This window comes from Liolophura sinensis, chromosome 7 (assembly GCF_032854445.1).
Source record: "Liolophura sinensis isolate JHLJ2023 chromosome 7, CUHK_Ljap_v2, whole genome shotgun sequence".
Taxonomy (NCBI): Eukaryota; Metazoa; Mollusca; class Polyplacophora; order Chitonida; family Chitonidae; genus Liolophura; species Liolophura sinensis.
This window is the reverse complement of record NC_088301.1, coordinates 55,506,217-55,522,151: the sequence shown is the minus strand read 5'-3', so window position 1 is coordinate 55,522,151 and position 15,935 is coordinate 55,506,217. Positions and strand designations below refer to the sequence as shown.

Genomic DNA, 15,935 nt, shown 5'->3' with positions numbered 1-15,935 from the left:
ACCTGGAAAACTTGCCCCATGTTGGGGTACCGTAAAAAATTGCGTTTTTCTCTGGATGTTTCCTTTCTGTTTTTATTTATACTGACGACATTAGTTCATAACTACTAATGTCCCACTTTTAGAAAAAACAGATGTTTATATATAATCGAAAGGTGCGGCTATACCTTTTAAGATTCAACAAACAAATGATTCAAAATTATTTTGTAAATATGACCTTTTATACCTCCCTTTGAGAATAGTTAGAACTCTCCAATGAGGACATGTAAGTGGGAATACTGCGAAGTAAATTGTCCTTTTGTTAGACAAGTTCACATTATTGTTATCAAATTATTGTTTGTTTTGCACTCCGCCAGGAGAGATAATACCATGTTTGTTGTGCATCTGTCTGTCATTTCTGTGACTTAAGTTAAAGAACAGTTCTGTTTTTGCCTGTTGGTATCCTTTCATTTGTTTAATGCGCCAGGTGGCAAAATCTTTTTCAGACGACTTTGTTCGATATTCATCCAGTATGGAGAAGTGCCTAAGGCAGTTCATCAGAGTAAAAGTGATTATACATAAATTATGATATATGAAAGATATTAAGATTATGTATTTTTGTTATGTTCTTTGAATTTTGTCATATATCTCAGTATCGCCAAATTCAACCCTTTCTTCTCCATGATATACCAAAGCAATAGGAAGCGCTTATAGTATCAGAATGGTGCCTTATGTGATTAGACAGTAAAGAGAATGTTTACGAAGAACTTATACATAAATTATGTCGTTTCTTTCATTTTTATTTATTATACAATATCTAGAAGAATTTTGTATGAACATTGAAGTGCTTTATGAATAAATTCTATTGTTTTAAGTACACCAACCGTGTATGTAATAAAAATCGTGTTTGTGAACTTACTTCAAGCTATACAAATGCCGATTAATGAAATAAATACAGATTGCCTCATGGTAACACAGGACACTGTGAACCCCAAGATGCAGCCCTTGGGCGTAATGGACATGTCAGCGGAATTCCAGCGGGTTTAGTTTATTAATTTCCTTTGGAATTCCAAGCGAAATGGTTTATATTCATGGGTATACATTCAGCTATGACTTTCCAGCGGAATTTCACATGCATGGTTACACATTCAGCTATGACTTTTCAGCGGAATTCCACATGCATGGTTCCACATTCAGCTATGATTTTCCAGCGGAATTCCACATGCATGGGTATACATTCAGCTATGACTTTCCAGTGCAATTCCACATGCATGGATCCACATTCAGCTATGATTTACCAGCGGAATTCCACATGCATGGTTATATATTCAGCTATGATTTTTCAGTGGAATTCCATGTGCATGGTTATACATTCAGCTATGATTTTATAGGGGAATTCCACATGCGTCGTTATACATTCAGCTATGATTTTCCAGCGAAATTCCACATGCATGTTCGACATTCAGCTATGATTTACCAGCGGATTTCCACATGCATGGTTATACATTCAGCTATGATTTACCAGCGGATTTGATAGGGGAATTTCATATACATAGTTATACATTCAGTTATGATTTTCCAGCGGAATACCACATACATGGTTACACATTAAGCTATGATTATCCAGCGGAATTCTACATGCATGGTTATACATTCAGCTATGATTTTCCAGCGGAATTCTACATGCATGGTTATACATTCAGCTATGATTTTCCAGCGGAATTCCACATGCATGGTTATACATTCAGCTATGATTTTCCAGCGGAATTCCACTAGCATGAGTACACTTTCAGCAACGACTGTTCAGCGAAGTTCTACCTTCATTGTTATACATTCAGCCATGACTTGCATGAGTGTACTTTCAGCTATGACTTTTCCAGCAAAATTCCACATGCATTAGTAAATATTTAGCTATGATTTTCTTGGGGAATTCCTTATGTGCGAGTTTGTTTTCCACTGAATGGAACCATTCCAGCTGGAGATAATCCTGTATCTTACACATAAATGCCGTCCAGCTCATGCTGGCTTCCTCTCGGCCGGAAGGTCTGGCAGCAACCTGCAAATGGTTGAGGGTTTCCCCCGGGCTCTGCCCGGTTTCCTCCCACCATAATGCTTGCCGCCGTCGTATAAGTGAAATATTCTTGAGTACGGCGTAAAACGCCAATCAAATAAATAAATACACATAAATGAGCTAGTCCTTATCAAGAAATCTGACGTTTAACTAATACAAATTTGAAATACTGGACAGCAAAAAATATAAAAAGACATCGAATAGCAGAAATAAAAACGTTATTATTCTAATATATAAAAATTGTGTATACATAATACAGTCCATCATTCATTTCTTAAGGTGTGAACATGAAATTAATGTGACTCAGAAAACATATTTCATATTAAATATACATTTAGATGCATCGTGTGAGGTAAATAGGCTAAGTAGAGTAATACACATTGAGCTTCTGTCAGTGATTTGGTCCGCATCAATTGTTTAAAGAAATCCATGATTGAAAGACGCTTATGAACAGTGTTCATGTTAACGGAATTCAGGTACGGTTATATTTCAGAACTGACACTGAGACTGGACGGATTCCTTATAAACATTTGATCTCGATCAGGGATAAATGCTCAATACATATACATCTGAACTTATTGATTGAAAGAAATTTTTGTAAGCTTAAATACACATTGGAGGAAATAAGTATTAATCAAAGATTGTGGCAGTCAGTCAGAAAAATAATTATTTCGATCAAAAAAGACTTTCAATCATTCTCTTATGGTGATCATCTGGTTTGCAAGACTTTCAATCATATCCATATGCGATGGTAAGTTTTAAGGGAGAAATGTCGACAGACAGTCATGGTTACACTCAAAAAATAATCCGTTAATTTTAACAGAAAGTTTGCTGTCTGAGTGATGTTAAAAGGTATTCTGTTATTATAACATAATGCACAGTCAAATTCAATGTAATATTCTCTTACTCTAATATTATATTTATGCTGACTTAATATATTGATATGTGTGCTATATTTAGCAAAATAATATGCAATGGTAACAGAATACATTCTAGCATCGCAACAGACTTTCTGTTCAATGAATTGCCTTTTGAGAGTACAATCAGCAACATGCAAGTTTTGTTATTACAATTCAGTGGGTGATATTTGACCACTTTCATTGTCCACAAGGTGTAAAATTGTCCGCTCTGCTTCATACATTGGATTCAATTGTAAATATCGAGGCACGTCCGCTGACTAAGGAATGTTGTGACCTATCAGACGGATTTCCAAGAGACAAGGTATCCATTCTTGATAACTTCCCGTATGATAAACTTCCAAGGCTTGAGTTCGTCTGTTGAGAAAAAGTTAACATGTAGAACAGGAATACAGCATTACTCTACCGTAATATACCTTACATATATACAGCTCTGAATACCTCTACCTTTGCTTACACTCCGGAGTGCACGCAAAGGTAGAGATATTCAGAGCCAACACATATACAGTGCTGCCAATATTAAATATCTCGAATACTGACCAAGAATAGAAAGTACCGCTAAAATGCAAATAATCTACCTCAAGAATCCTCGATGATTCAGATACATTGACGAAGCCTAGATTTGTAAGACCGTTGTTAGCGTCTTCGAAATTGGGGTCCACCACGAATCCGGGCACGTGATGAACTAACCGCCGATGCTTCACCAAGGCTGGGCCCCAGTAGCGAGTTGGTGTTGTCAAATAGGAGAGTTTCTGCAAGGTAAATCCAAATGATGTTAATATTAATGCCCATTAGTCTGCCGTTCTGTATTTACTACGTGTCAGTTAAGAATAGAGTGCATCCAGGCGGATTCATCATTACTTATGTCACCTGGATTTATATAGATGAATAAGGTCGTTCACTGATTGAGCATCAGGTTAATTGACCTTCTGCTGCATAGCTGCTGCTTAGAAATGGTAAATTCATTCATCAATAGACTGTGGTCTCTAAATTACATTATATACAGAGTGCTTAGCCCTAAAGGCTTCTTCGTTTCAGTAAGAACAAACCTTTCCCAGCAACAAATATACACACAGATTTGTTCAATTTTAAAAAACGATAAATTATGTTTGAAAAGATGATTTTCATGGAGTCTGTTGGTTGCGACGTTGTATACATTCATGGATTTGCATCGCTTCTCAAAGACGTTCTGTCATCACAAATTTTTGACGAGACATACTTTCCTGGGAAACACTTTTTTTGACCTCTATTTCAAATGATTTTCATAAATTTTAAAATCCTTACATTTCACATTTTCCTCCCTGCTTCGCATTTAGGATGAAGTTGAGCCAATGCATATCAGAGTAGTATATAGGCCCCCTAATTACCAGCGTATACTTAAAAACGATCTCACCTGTTTCAAGGTATCCATATAGCTGGCCTTATTCACCTTGTACAGTATGTATACAGGAATAGGTACAATAGGCAAGAGGGAGAGAATCCAGGCAAACACTTCCGCTCCGATTGGATAGAAGTAGTCGTCGCCGTATTTCGGTTTGGAATAATCCGCCCAGGCGAATATGAGTATTCCCTGAAACATAGATTAATGACCATTCGTAAGTGGAAAATAGTTTTATTCTTATAAAATTTCTGAACGTGCAGATGTTTATAGTTGTAATAAGTGTAATGAAACCCTGCAAGTAAATGATTTTCACATATAAATGAAATTGCTATTATCTTTTTTGGCTTTTGTCTGTATTATATTACATGCTTACCACAATAATGACTGGACTAAATATAGCCCAGCAGATAAGCCAGTATAGCGACGGTCTTTTCCCAGTCATAACCGAAATGTCATCGAGGAACCGGCGCCCACCTGAAAAACATGCAGACCAGTATTAGATGTTAGATATAGGTATAACTATGAAATTAGGGGCATATTGGCTACTCCAGTTCAAAACCTGGAAGATCCTAAGGTTTGCATTAGTCTGGCTTGCACCTATAATGTGGCAAGAAATGAGGCATCAGTATTCACGAGGGTCTTGATGACAATAAGCGGTCGTCATTTGCTCAGCTTAACGTGTCTTCTTTACACATAAAACTGATCAGCTATGTCGTTACACAAAAATCAAATAAATAAATAAATCTAAACAAATTGAGGATGTATGATTCAGGCCAATCCAATAATCGATTTCGAATGTTGATGTTATCTGTGATAGATTCATTCCTATACATATTTAAGCCGTTTTGGTCTCGTGTCCAGACGACATCTTAAACATAACTCGCCATGCACTTACCTGTACTATCATATTTACAGCTATACCAACAATAAGCAATGTACAACTCACCATAGATGTAGCATATGACGAGCGCCTCTACTAGGCATACAATCGGAAGGGACCAGGCCCCTATGAACTGGTCCATCAGCTGGAGTATATAAACACCACCCTGAAGAATAATGTTTAATGTATATACACGCATATACTAAAATATGTTAAAATACGTTAAAGAAAACAGTAAGTACACTGATGCAAACTTGAAGAAACTTGAAACGTTTCTCAAATAAACTTCTTTAAACTTTAAACATGACTTGAATAGTTTTGTCTTTGGAATGATATAGATAACTCTCATCGGGGTCTTACGACAAAGGAACTTGCGAATCTGTATGTTTTCAATTTGCCATTGGTGTTTGCAGAACAACACCAAATCATAGCTTAATTTGATTTAAAAACTAAGTTGTACCACGGCACTGTTGTATAGAATTCTATACTCAAGACGAAGGGGCATCGATCGAACTTTCTACTTGTTGACTATCTTACTCATAGTATAGAACTTGCATGACATTGCTGATTTCATAAATTATTCCTTGGCTTTTAGGTTAGACCTCATTTACCTAAAGGAACACAGAACGATAAAATGTTTCAATGTAGACATGTTGCATAAAGAAATACCGGTAAACCAAATTACCCTTGTTGTAACCGGAAGGCCAAGAAAGAATTCCACTATGCAGATTGCGAGCACCATGTGTGTCTTTCTGGATCGGAGGTGAGGAAATTGGTCTATCATCCCCGTCAAAACCGTTTCCACAGTGGTGAACTAAATACAGATACGGGTAACCGAGAATCAGATATATGTATTCCACTGCATTGATATCCTTGTGTGGATGTAAAAATGCATGAGATGTTTCACGTAAGACAATTTCACGATTATCCATGAAATATCTCATCTCTCAAAAACGGTAACATTTAACAGGAAATCCCCTTTTTACCCTTGCTTACAAAGATTTTAACCAGTGTTTTAATTCTTTGACATAATCTAGTATAGTCACAAAGTCTTGTGTCCCAGATAAATTTTGTTCAGCCCATTCGGCTTAGAATATATTTGGCTTCAGCCGTCTGTAAGAACCATTGTATCAAGAAACCTTTTCTTCCACTGATTAATTAAGGTAAACCCAAAAACGCGACACTCATATTGACACATGACTTTGGCACTTTATTTGTCATCCTAAGGAGATGCTCATAGGTAATAACTAGTCAATATAAGCCTTTTTCGGAGTTACATTACTCGTGCAATGTTACAAGGATACAGGCTATCCTGGCACTCTTAAGGAGACCATTAACAACTTACCTGACTGTCCAGCCCAAGTGTGATGAGCATGAAGAAGAAGAGTATGGCCCAGACTGTGGGCGCTGGGAGTTGGCTAACAGCTTCTGGGTAAACCACAAAGGCCAACCCGGGACCTGTGAATACAAGGTACTAATTACAAGGAATATACATATAAGTAATTACCCAGCCTACTACCGAAAGAGAAAAAGGTTCTGACATAAACAGCTACCAGACTAACGGCACAGAATACAGCAGAATACCATAGTGTTTATATTAGGACAGCGGAATCACAGCGTGCACCCTTAGAATTTGATCAAAAATAGGTAATCTTATATCTGATGTAGCTGGATTTGAACTAGACATCACATTATGTAAATATGTCTACGTAAAACATCTGAAATCAAACTTCATTCAAATAAGCTTGTTAATAAGCGAAGAAGTAATAGCTCCGTTCGTGCTCGTCAGCCACGGTATCGTATCACCATGATACGTTCACGGTATCGCGTTCACAATCACCATGACAGGCGTGTCTATAAGGCCAATAAGACTCGGCCTAGAGATAGGCATATGTTACCTTTAGAAACGCATTTTTTGTATATCTGTCAATGAATTAAAAACGTTATATTCAGAAAATGGTTGTATTCTGTTTTTAAAATATCACAAGATTGATTGCAGTTTGCTAACCATCTGTAGCCACCTCTTCTACATCCTTCCCAAGTTTTCCTGCCATGTGTCCAAGGTAAGCAAATATCACAAATCCGGCAAAAAAACTTGTAAGGCAACCACCAATAGAGACTATCAAAGCATCCCTGTAAATAAACATATCCTATTAACAATCAAACAGAAAAATGTTTTTGACATCTTATTAACAGTCGCCCAAGTCAATGCATGTATTTATCTAAATGATTTAAAAAAAAAAAAACTAAAAACAAATCTTGGTTTTTGTTTTTTTAGCACGATCATATGCCTTTGTGGCAAAAGCGCTGACCGTTTGCGGATAGGCGATACATCCATATAAAATGCTTTGATGCTTAATTGTACGTAAAATCGCCATAAAAAAGACAAAGGCATAAAAACGACAAAAACACATAACATTAATATACCTACTTCAGTGTGTTGTTATGAAACCTATTGTAGCTGGCAAGAGCATGTAGTCCACCCCAACCCATACCCATGGAGTAGAATATCTGGTTAGCGGCAAAGCGCCACACCTGCGTAAGGAGAGTACCAGGATAGGTTCATAAGACGGGGCTTTTCAAACTCGTATCATAAAATAAAAAAAAAGAAATAGAGTAACAACCATGACAGTGACAAAAGTAACATAGCACATAATTCTTCTTCGATAGATATAAGATAAAATTATAATAAAACTCTCGAGACAATAATCCCCATACCATCTTCTAAAATAACGTTCAAAACAAAGCATCCAAGAACTAAGAAAGTATATAAAGTAAGAAATTAGACAATAGTGGAAGCTCACGAATAAATTCATGATCTTACATTAGCGTCCAACAGCTTTTCAAACTTTGGGATGATATAAAACCTGATTCCATCAATGGCGTTATCGAGTGTCAAGCCTCGAATTAGGAGGATCAGAAGCACAACATAAGGAAACAGAGCTGTGAAATACACCACCTAAAACAAAGGAGAGACTTTTGCTGTTAAAATGTGACAAAACTTTATTATTTGTATTAAACTTTATGAACACGTCATTTTGTTCAGCTTTGGATATAAATATAAATTACGTGTCCAAAATCGCGTGCATTACCAACTGTGTAATGTATACCGTCCATAATAATTTAGAATAACAAACGTGTGCACAAATTCTTAAAACTATATACAGGGGAGAAAACAAACAGGGAAGTTCTTGCTCGGTAATGCAAGAATCTGTTGGCAGGATATTTGTAATTAGTATACGGTCATTTTGACTTGGAGGAAACATGCGGCACAACCGTAGCCATGGCCTAAGTTGTTGGACATCAGTTTAATTTTGCACACGTTAGTCGTTATTTTATTCATTTGTAGAGGGGATAGTTAAAAACATTTCTTAATCTATGCGTTGCTTATTATAAGGTGGTTAAAACTCGAACTCGCTAAAAACAGTGGAGTTGAGATTACAAATACAGTGGATTAGCCTCACACTATCCATTTACGAAGTTCAAGCGTTCAAACACGCCATGAAGAACAGCATACATTATAAACGCCATTTTCGTAAGTACTTTGAGCTCAAGCCAACGTTCGAATAACAGGGCGCAATAGCCATCAATTGTGTTAGAAACATACCTTTCCCGTAGTTTTTATGCCCTTCATTAAACAGAAAAAGCAAATAACCCAGGCCAGAAGAAGGTTGAGCACCAGAGCCCACTGCGGGTTTCCAATGTCGTGAATCCCTGTACTTTTGTGAAGTACATAATTACTGAAAAAATGCCGTTACAGACTGTTGATACATTGCTTCATTTTACAGTTTGTCACGATGTTCTCTAAATTCGCGTTAAGAGAAAAAAATGTTTTGTATTTGACATTATCCTAATGTTTATATAGGTGAATGAATCGTCCATCTTGCAAGCACAAAACCAATGACTGCAAAAAGAGCATCAGAGACCTTTAGCCAGAAGTTAGAAGTCCAACTTCGAAGAAGAATAGGTAAACTTTTCAAAATTTGAAGTTAGAACTTACATTTTTTAAAAGGTCTCTTTTGACTTGATAAATGTCATAAAACGGATTCAAGGCTTCGTTCAGAGTAAATCCAGAACTCTATCCAGACAAAAATGTTTTATTAAACTTTTAGCACGATGCTTAACTTGATCAAACAGAAGAACTGATTATTCACAAGCCACTTTGTGTGTCCACATAAACGTTATTATTCGATTTAGCTGTCTACAAAAGACATGGTTAACATAAAACGTACTTCCAGTATTCCTCTGTAGGCAAAATACGTTTCAATCCCGTGATGTTGGTAAACACTGTGTCGTTCCATAGACCAATTCTTTGCGTCTGATTATAGCATGTTCCGTTCTTAAAACTTGTGAATTTAGTGCAATCAACTATCGGCAGTTTGTGCAAACAGACTGAAAAAGAAGTAAATATAACTGTCAATTACGACGACATTTATATTTTTATAACTCCTGTCTAATTCATTCTAGATAGGTACAGTTCTGAAAAACAAATAAAATACACAGGCCATTCGCGATACTAGTATGCAAGTAGGGGATTTTGGTCCTGGTTTTAAAGATTTGTTCAGGGATCAGTACAATAAAAAAAGAAACTACGAGATTTGATTTGGAGGTATAATCCATGCTATTTCAATTATGCTGAATTTATTTAGCTATCTGTTTGGGTGGTGTTTATCGCCATACTCTAAAAATAACCAGTTATATGCCTGTATGTTGGCGGTCATGGTTGTGGTTGATCCTTATATACAGATCTCATGACTTAAAGCTTTAGTCAGATACAGTATGGTGGCAATATGGAAAACGAAAACTAATTACTTAAATGGAATCTACATATTACATATGTAAACGTCAGAATGCTTTACGTGTTTTTATCTTCATTCATCTCGATCTCACAGGCATGCACGTATATATATTGCTTCTCTCTGGGCGTGAGAATAGTAAATTGAGACATAAGAGCAAAACCCATAAATAATTAGATGTTTGCCAGCATATCTATAAACGGCTCCAATTCCTGCAGACTTGTGCTCCGGATTTAATGATTACATATTCTGTAAAGGATAGGCAGGTATACTGAAAGGGAAATCAAGATTGTCTAGTATCATCCCGATCTTACTATGTGACGATGTTCTCCTGCAAAATTATTAATTAACACGCTGTTCTCCTACTTTACCGTAAACTCTACATGCAATCGGATTTTCGATATCTGTTTATTCAGTCAAAGAACAGACTATACTCGACCACACGGCAATCTACATGCAAATTTTAAGTGAAGTGGAAACAATTTTAAGGACTACAAAAACAAGAAAGATCTTCTGAATAAAAGCCGGCTATGTATTATTTGCACATTACAGTTTTATGCGGCAGTTTTTAGGTTTGTGAGCAATGTATACAAAGTAAACATGCCTATACCATATGAGAGCACGCGTGGTCATCATTTATAAAGACCTGATGACGCAGTCTTTATACATTTATTGTCTAAGCCCCAAAGACTTATTGAAAACCTTGTGGGGGGAAAATGACAGTTGAAAATGGTTGGTGAGGATGAAAATACAAGTTTCTATTGCTGCTGTGGTTCCGAAATTCATAGATTCATAACTTACACTGTTGCATGAAATTAATCACATGATATCATGCAAGACCACATTTGTCCCTTTTTCTTCTTCCTGCCGCGGAATTTGCGACTTTGAGAAACCTGTGAGTTTTTATATCGAAATGGATTTTCACCTGTTTTTAAGTTGGCCGAATTAAAATAATGATGGACGTAAATCATAATAAGAGCATCTGGAAACTTCAAAGGGTTTTAAACACCTATAAAGGTACTATTCGCGCGAAGTGCTTGCGCCATATTTATATAGCCTATATATGTAGTCACATTGTCAGGCGCCCAGAATCAAAGGAAGCACAATCTTCACGCATTGGCCAATCACAGCATGCTACATCATGCCTGACCAATATCATATACTCACGTTTGGAGTTCCAGGCATTTTCACATGATATCCATGGTAACTGACTCGTAAATGAGGCGAATAGATAAAACTGGGCCCAAGCAATGATCATGTTGTAATATATAGTGACAAATCCGGATATGATCATCATGGCTATACCCACGCCTGAAACATATGTGATATGAACAATTGAATAAATACACTTATAAAAACTACTCGTAATAATTCATCAGTTTGATCAATTAAAATGAACAATCTGTCGATGTTTACATTAAGAGATTTATGTAACATCACAAGTCTGATCTAGCAATACTCGCGTTCGCTTTATAAATTTACGTATCGTCCATGCAGACAATGTGCATTTTCTAAATGGTGCTAAGTTAAACACTGCTGGTCTAACCTCTACCGAAATTAATTCAGTCGTGTTTGTTTATGGGACATAAACTTTCAAGAAAAGAAAGGCACAGGCAATAAAATAATACACGGTACCTTTAAACAGTGGTGCAAACTGCCAGCATGTCATTGGTCCGTTACTGCAGAATTGAGCTAGGCTGATCTCTAAGAAGAACATGGGAATGCCGACGAAAAGAAGGCAAATGGTATAGGGTATCAGGAAAGCCCCGCCTCCGTTCTGATAACACAGATAAGGAAACCGCCAGACATTGCCCAGGCCCACTGAAAACCCCAGCATAGCCAGCACGAAGTCACAGCGTCCGGTCCAGTTTCCACGTTCTTCGTTTTCGTCCACGCCATAGATAGGCTTCCTGTCATTATCTGTTGTCTGTAACCAATATGTATATTTTTTCATTCTTTTATACATTATTGCCACACGGAAGCCTATAGAGAACTGCAGGATATATGCAGATGCCAATACATACAAGATTTCGTACACTAACCTTGAGTCATTCAATTCGTATTTTCCCTTCGGAGCATTACTTAAGAGTTTACATTTAATACAGGGATAAACAACAAAACAGGGGGCTGTATGGACATTATTTTATGATAAGAATTTATCATATGGCCATGGTGCTAGGAGGCTTGTAATTTGCTACTATTTAAGCATTTGCGTGAAACGTTAGACTTAAACTCTCAAGGAGGTGAATTGACAAGACTATATTTCACTGGTTACGTGTGGTGGCAAAAACTCTGTGCTGTAAGTCTTTAATTATATTATCTTTGTCCGTATATACATGTATGTCATTTAGGTTGAAAAAGTCGTAGAGCTGTTCGGCTACTTCATTGGCTATTTGTTTCCATCGGGTTTTGGTAGGTATCCTTCATTTGTCGCAACCTTCCCTTGCACATTCGACTTTAATCCTGTTTTTCGATGCAGGACTAAATAGCATTACATGGGAATACAATCAAACTTGAAGGACCGTCTGATTTACCTGTGATCCTTCAGTCGTGAAGTCCGGTGTTTCCTTGCCCTGAAGGTCTAACTGTGGTCCGTCGTCCACCTTTGGGCTAATGGCCTCCAGGTCGTCATACTGATGACCCCCGAGGAGACCAGACGGCCCTCGCTCTATACGCTGCAACAAAAAGGTGACATTAATTAAGGTTTTTCAGGTACGAATATGACGAACGTCTGGTTTATGAGCGGAAGGAATATAACAGATCTCAAATAGGAATCACCGCATATATGGTCAGGTAAGCGATCGAACGTTCTTAGGTAAAGATTTTATGACCTACATTAAATACACATAATACATTCCTTATATAGCTAACCAGGATCACTTGATCAAATCCATAACAATGTCTTCTCCCATATATACGAAATATGCGGAGAGAAAATGCGAAGGAAATGTTCTGAAACCCGTATAGACGATTTCCTCAGAAATTTTGAATACTTCGGTAATAGATATATAACGACAACTACATAGATATACTTCAGAGCATATATTATGCCAGGAGGGGCCGGGCCTATGATGTGTCAAACCGGAGCAAAGAACAGACAAATCATAACGTGCAAAATTGATGCAGCTGGCATCCCCACAATGTATATATCTAAGTGCTGTACACACGTTATCTGCATTACAGTATGTGGTACATGATAGGTAAATGCGCATATAGATTTATGCTGGTCTGTTGCTTCAGTGTTCTATAGTAGGATAAAAATGCCCGAGGCAAGCACATAACTCATGTGTGTATGCCTATGTTATTTGAAAACCTTTTGATCTTTTCTGTGTGGCTTTTGTACACGGGCATATGCTGTATAATAATCGCTTCCGTATATAGGCCTCTGGATGTCAACAAGATTTCTTCCAGTCTTCGTGGATCATACAAACATACATATCCCTATGTGTACAGATCTCTGTATGTCCACCAATGGTTGTTCATGTCTGTATTTTCTGCAGAATCTGTGTATACACATATATTTGATGTTTCTATATTCGTTTCAGTCAACTGAATAATAATCTCTCATCTGACGCTATAAGTAAATATGAGGTAGATTTTAGGAATATCTCTAGCTTAACTTACAAGTACAAATTTGAATGTAACATAATGTTCTGTTAAATACCCAAATTCATTATTTAAACAGTTATTGGGTATAATTGTCTCTAGTGAGAATTGGAGGAAAAAATATAACAGGAGGTATTTGAACAGAATATTAATATTTCCGTATTCAGTACTACATTGCATGGCCTACCTTATGGTCGTTAGAGCATGGAATGCTGAACGGAACCTGAATAATTTCCATTTTATATAATGTTATATTAATGGAGGAAGCAGAATGAACGCAGCATCTAATCCATAGTCTTAGTCTATACACTATTTATGCTATAGATAAGTTACTCTCAACCTCTAGGCATATCAAACAGTAACTTTTTATATGATTTTGCCATAGTGCAATTGTAAATGTATTTTGGACACAGTAATGTGTTCCCTGATTTGCAGCTAATGCTCTTCCTAGACATGTCTTCTCTGCGTACGACGAGTTTATTGAGAATTTATTTTCAGGAAATGTCTGTATAGCATGACTGATCAGTAAGAAGGCCTAGATACACTGAGCCTATAGGTAACGCCTGTACCGCCCGCAGACAGACCTATGCACCATCGGGGCAACAAGTAACAAGACCTCCGGAATAGCTGGGGTTACTTACTTTCATAAGCATGTCACTAAAATATATGTTTCTGTGTACCTGGGCCCATTTACACGAAGCCCTCTTAACGTTAAGAGCACATAACTACCATGACAACCAGTAGTGTAGGCATTACATTACGAGCGCTGAGTGCAAGTATGCTTGAAGCGGCAGAGAGCATTACTCTTAAGTATGTGAAGGATATGCTCCCTTAGAATATTTCTTTTTGTAATTCAATATATCCATACTTACCCGTGTAATTGCTAGAGAAAAGGCACGACTTGTATACGCCCTACATAGCTGCATTTACATACGTAGGTATCAGTGTCTTGAGTTAAAATTGCCCAGATGTTTCTTTCAGCACAACCTTTACACGAGATTGCCCACGAAACCTTTGTCAGTTTTGTTATGGGTGTGCATGGGCAAAAGACTGGGTTTCTGCAAAATGCTTTTCCCTTAAAACAACTTCGTTTTAGGCCTACAAAGCATTAATATTAATGAATGTATTGTTATTGTATTCGCAAACTCCCCATGACAATAACATGTACTTTATAAGAAACTATTTACTTCAATACTTTTGAGCCAGATCGCATTGTTTTATCGAAATGCATGAATAATACAAATTAACCATGCAATGAGACCAATAAGCAGGCTTAATTTAGCTATAGTTTGTATGTAGTCTATACACCATCTAGGTTTCTTACCCATTATTTTTATATATGTGTTTTATTAAATTGATATTAGTGACATGATTGTTTGAACATTCGACAATAGTATATATTTGTATGTAAAAGTAATCATGTAAGCACGAACACCTGCAGCCTAGATACTTTGATGAAGAGAACTGTCTCCGAGAATCCAGGAAACACATGTATAACTTCTTACACGATTGTACCATTGTCCTCCAGGCATTTCTTACAAATTTTGACACATACGTGTACATTGGTTGACTTGTTTGGGATATGCATTTCCTCGTGCAATGTATATATGCAATATGTACACTGTTCGTCAAGCGTACATGTACACGGTGAATTTGTGTGATTAAAAAAATAGCTAAATAAAAAACGTGGGTTATCAAGCGTGAACTCACCCAGGTATTTATAAAAAAAACTTGTCATTGGTTATGTCGGTGTGTTGACGTTACCTGTACATGAAAAACACTCCTCTAACACCGATGAGAAAAGTGTCTTCGTTCGAATACCAGAACTTCCCGCAAGAAGTATACATACAAATGAGCCTTACCATACACTTACTGCAGGTTAGTACCTGTACAGTTAGTACCAGGTATTCTGGTACATTAAGACCTGGCAACAGTGGTCATGTAATATACATGTATAAGTTTGAAACTATTGTGTTCGTTATGGGTTATACAGGCGTACATATATGTGTAGTTTCACCATAACACGCGCGTGCCAAGAACGGCCATCAGCTGTCATGGCCTGTGTCATGATCGCGAACCCATAAGTCGATACACCTTATGCTATATAAATACCTTGCTATCCATAGAGAATCATCTTTTACCCTCGAGTGTACTGTGTATTGGCTACACGCGTATGAGAAGATGGCCGGTATGCTCGAAACCACAAACTGGACAGTACGGGCTGTGCTAGATTTGGACTCGCACAGGTGATCACACGTCAGTAGGAAGATTTCGCGGAAATTTAACTGTATACCTCTTCCAGTAGGGC

General features: G+C 37.2%; 1 protein-coding gene across 1 annotated transcript; it reads right to left on the bottom strand.

The window, feature by feature from the left end:
* Positions 1-2,343: 2,343 nt before the first annotated feature.
* On the bottom strand, positions 2,344-15,878 carry LOC135470378 (sodium- and chloride-dependent glycine transporter 1-like). Its single transcript, XM_064749280.1, has 16 exons — positions 15,740-15,878; positions 12,556-12,696; positions 11,657-11,948; positions 11,189-11,332; positions 9,458-9,617; positions 8,833-8,965; positions 8,050-8,184; positions 7,657-7,760; positions 7,234-7,358; positions 6,571-6,683; positions 5,911-6,039; positions 5,292-5,391; positions 4,719-4,819; positions 4,358-4,534; positions 3,543-3,716; positions 2,344-3,321 (listed from the first exon to the last, which is right to left on the bottom strand). The coding sequence occupies exons 1-16, from the start codon at positions 15,749-15,751 to the stop codon at positions 3,181-3,183; spliced, it is 2,181 nt and encodes a 726-aa protein (XP_064605350.1). The 5' UTR covers positions 15,752-15,878; the 3' UTR covers positions 2,344-3,180.
* Positions 15,879-15,935: the final 57 nt, after the last annotated feature.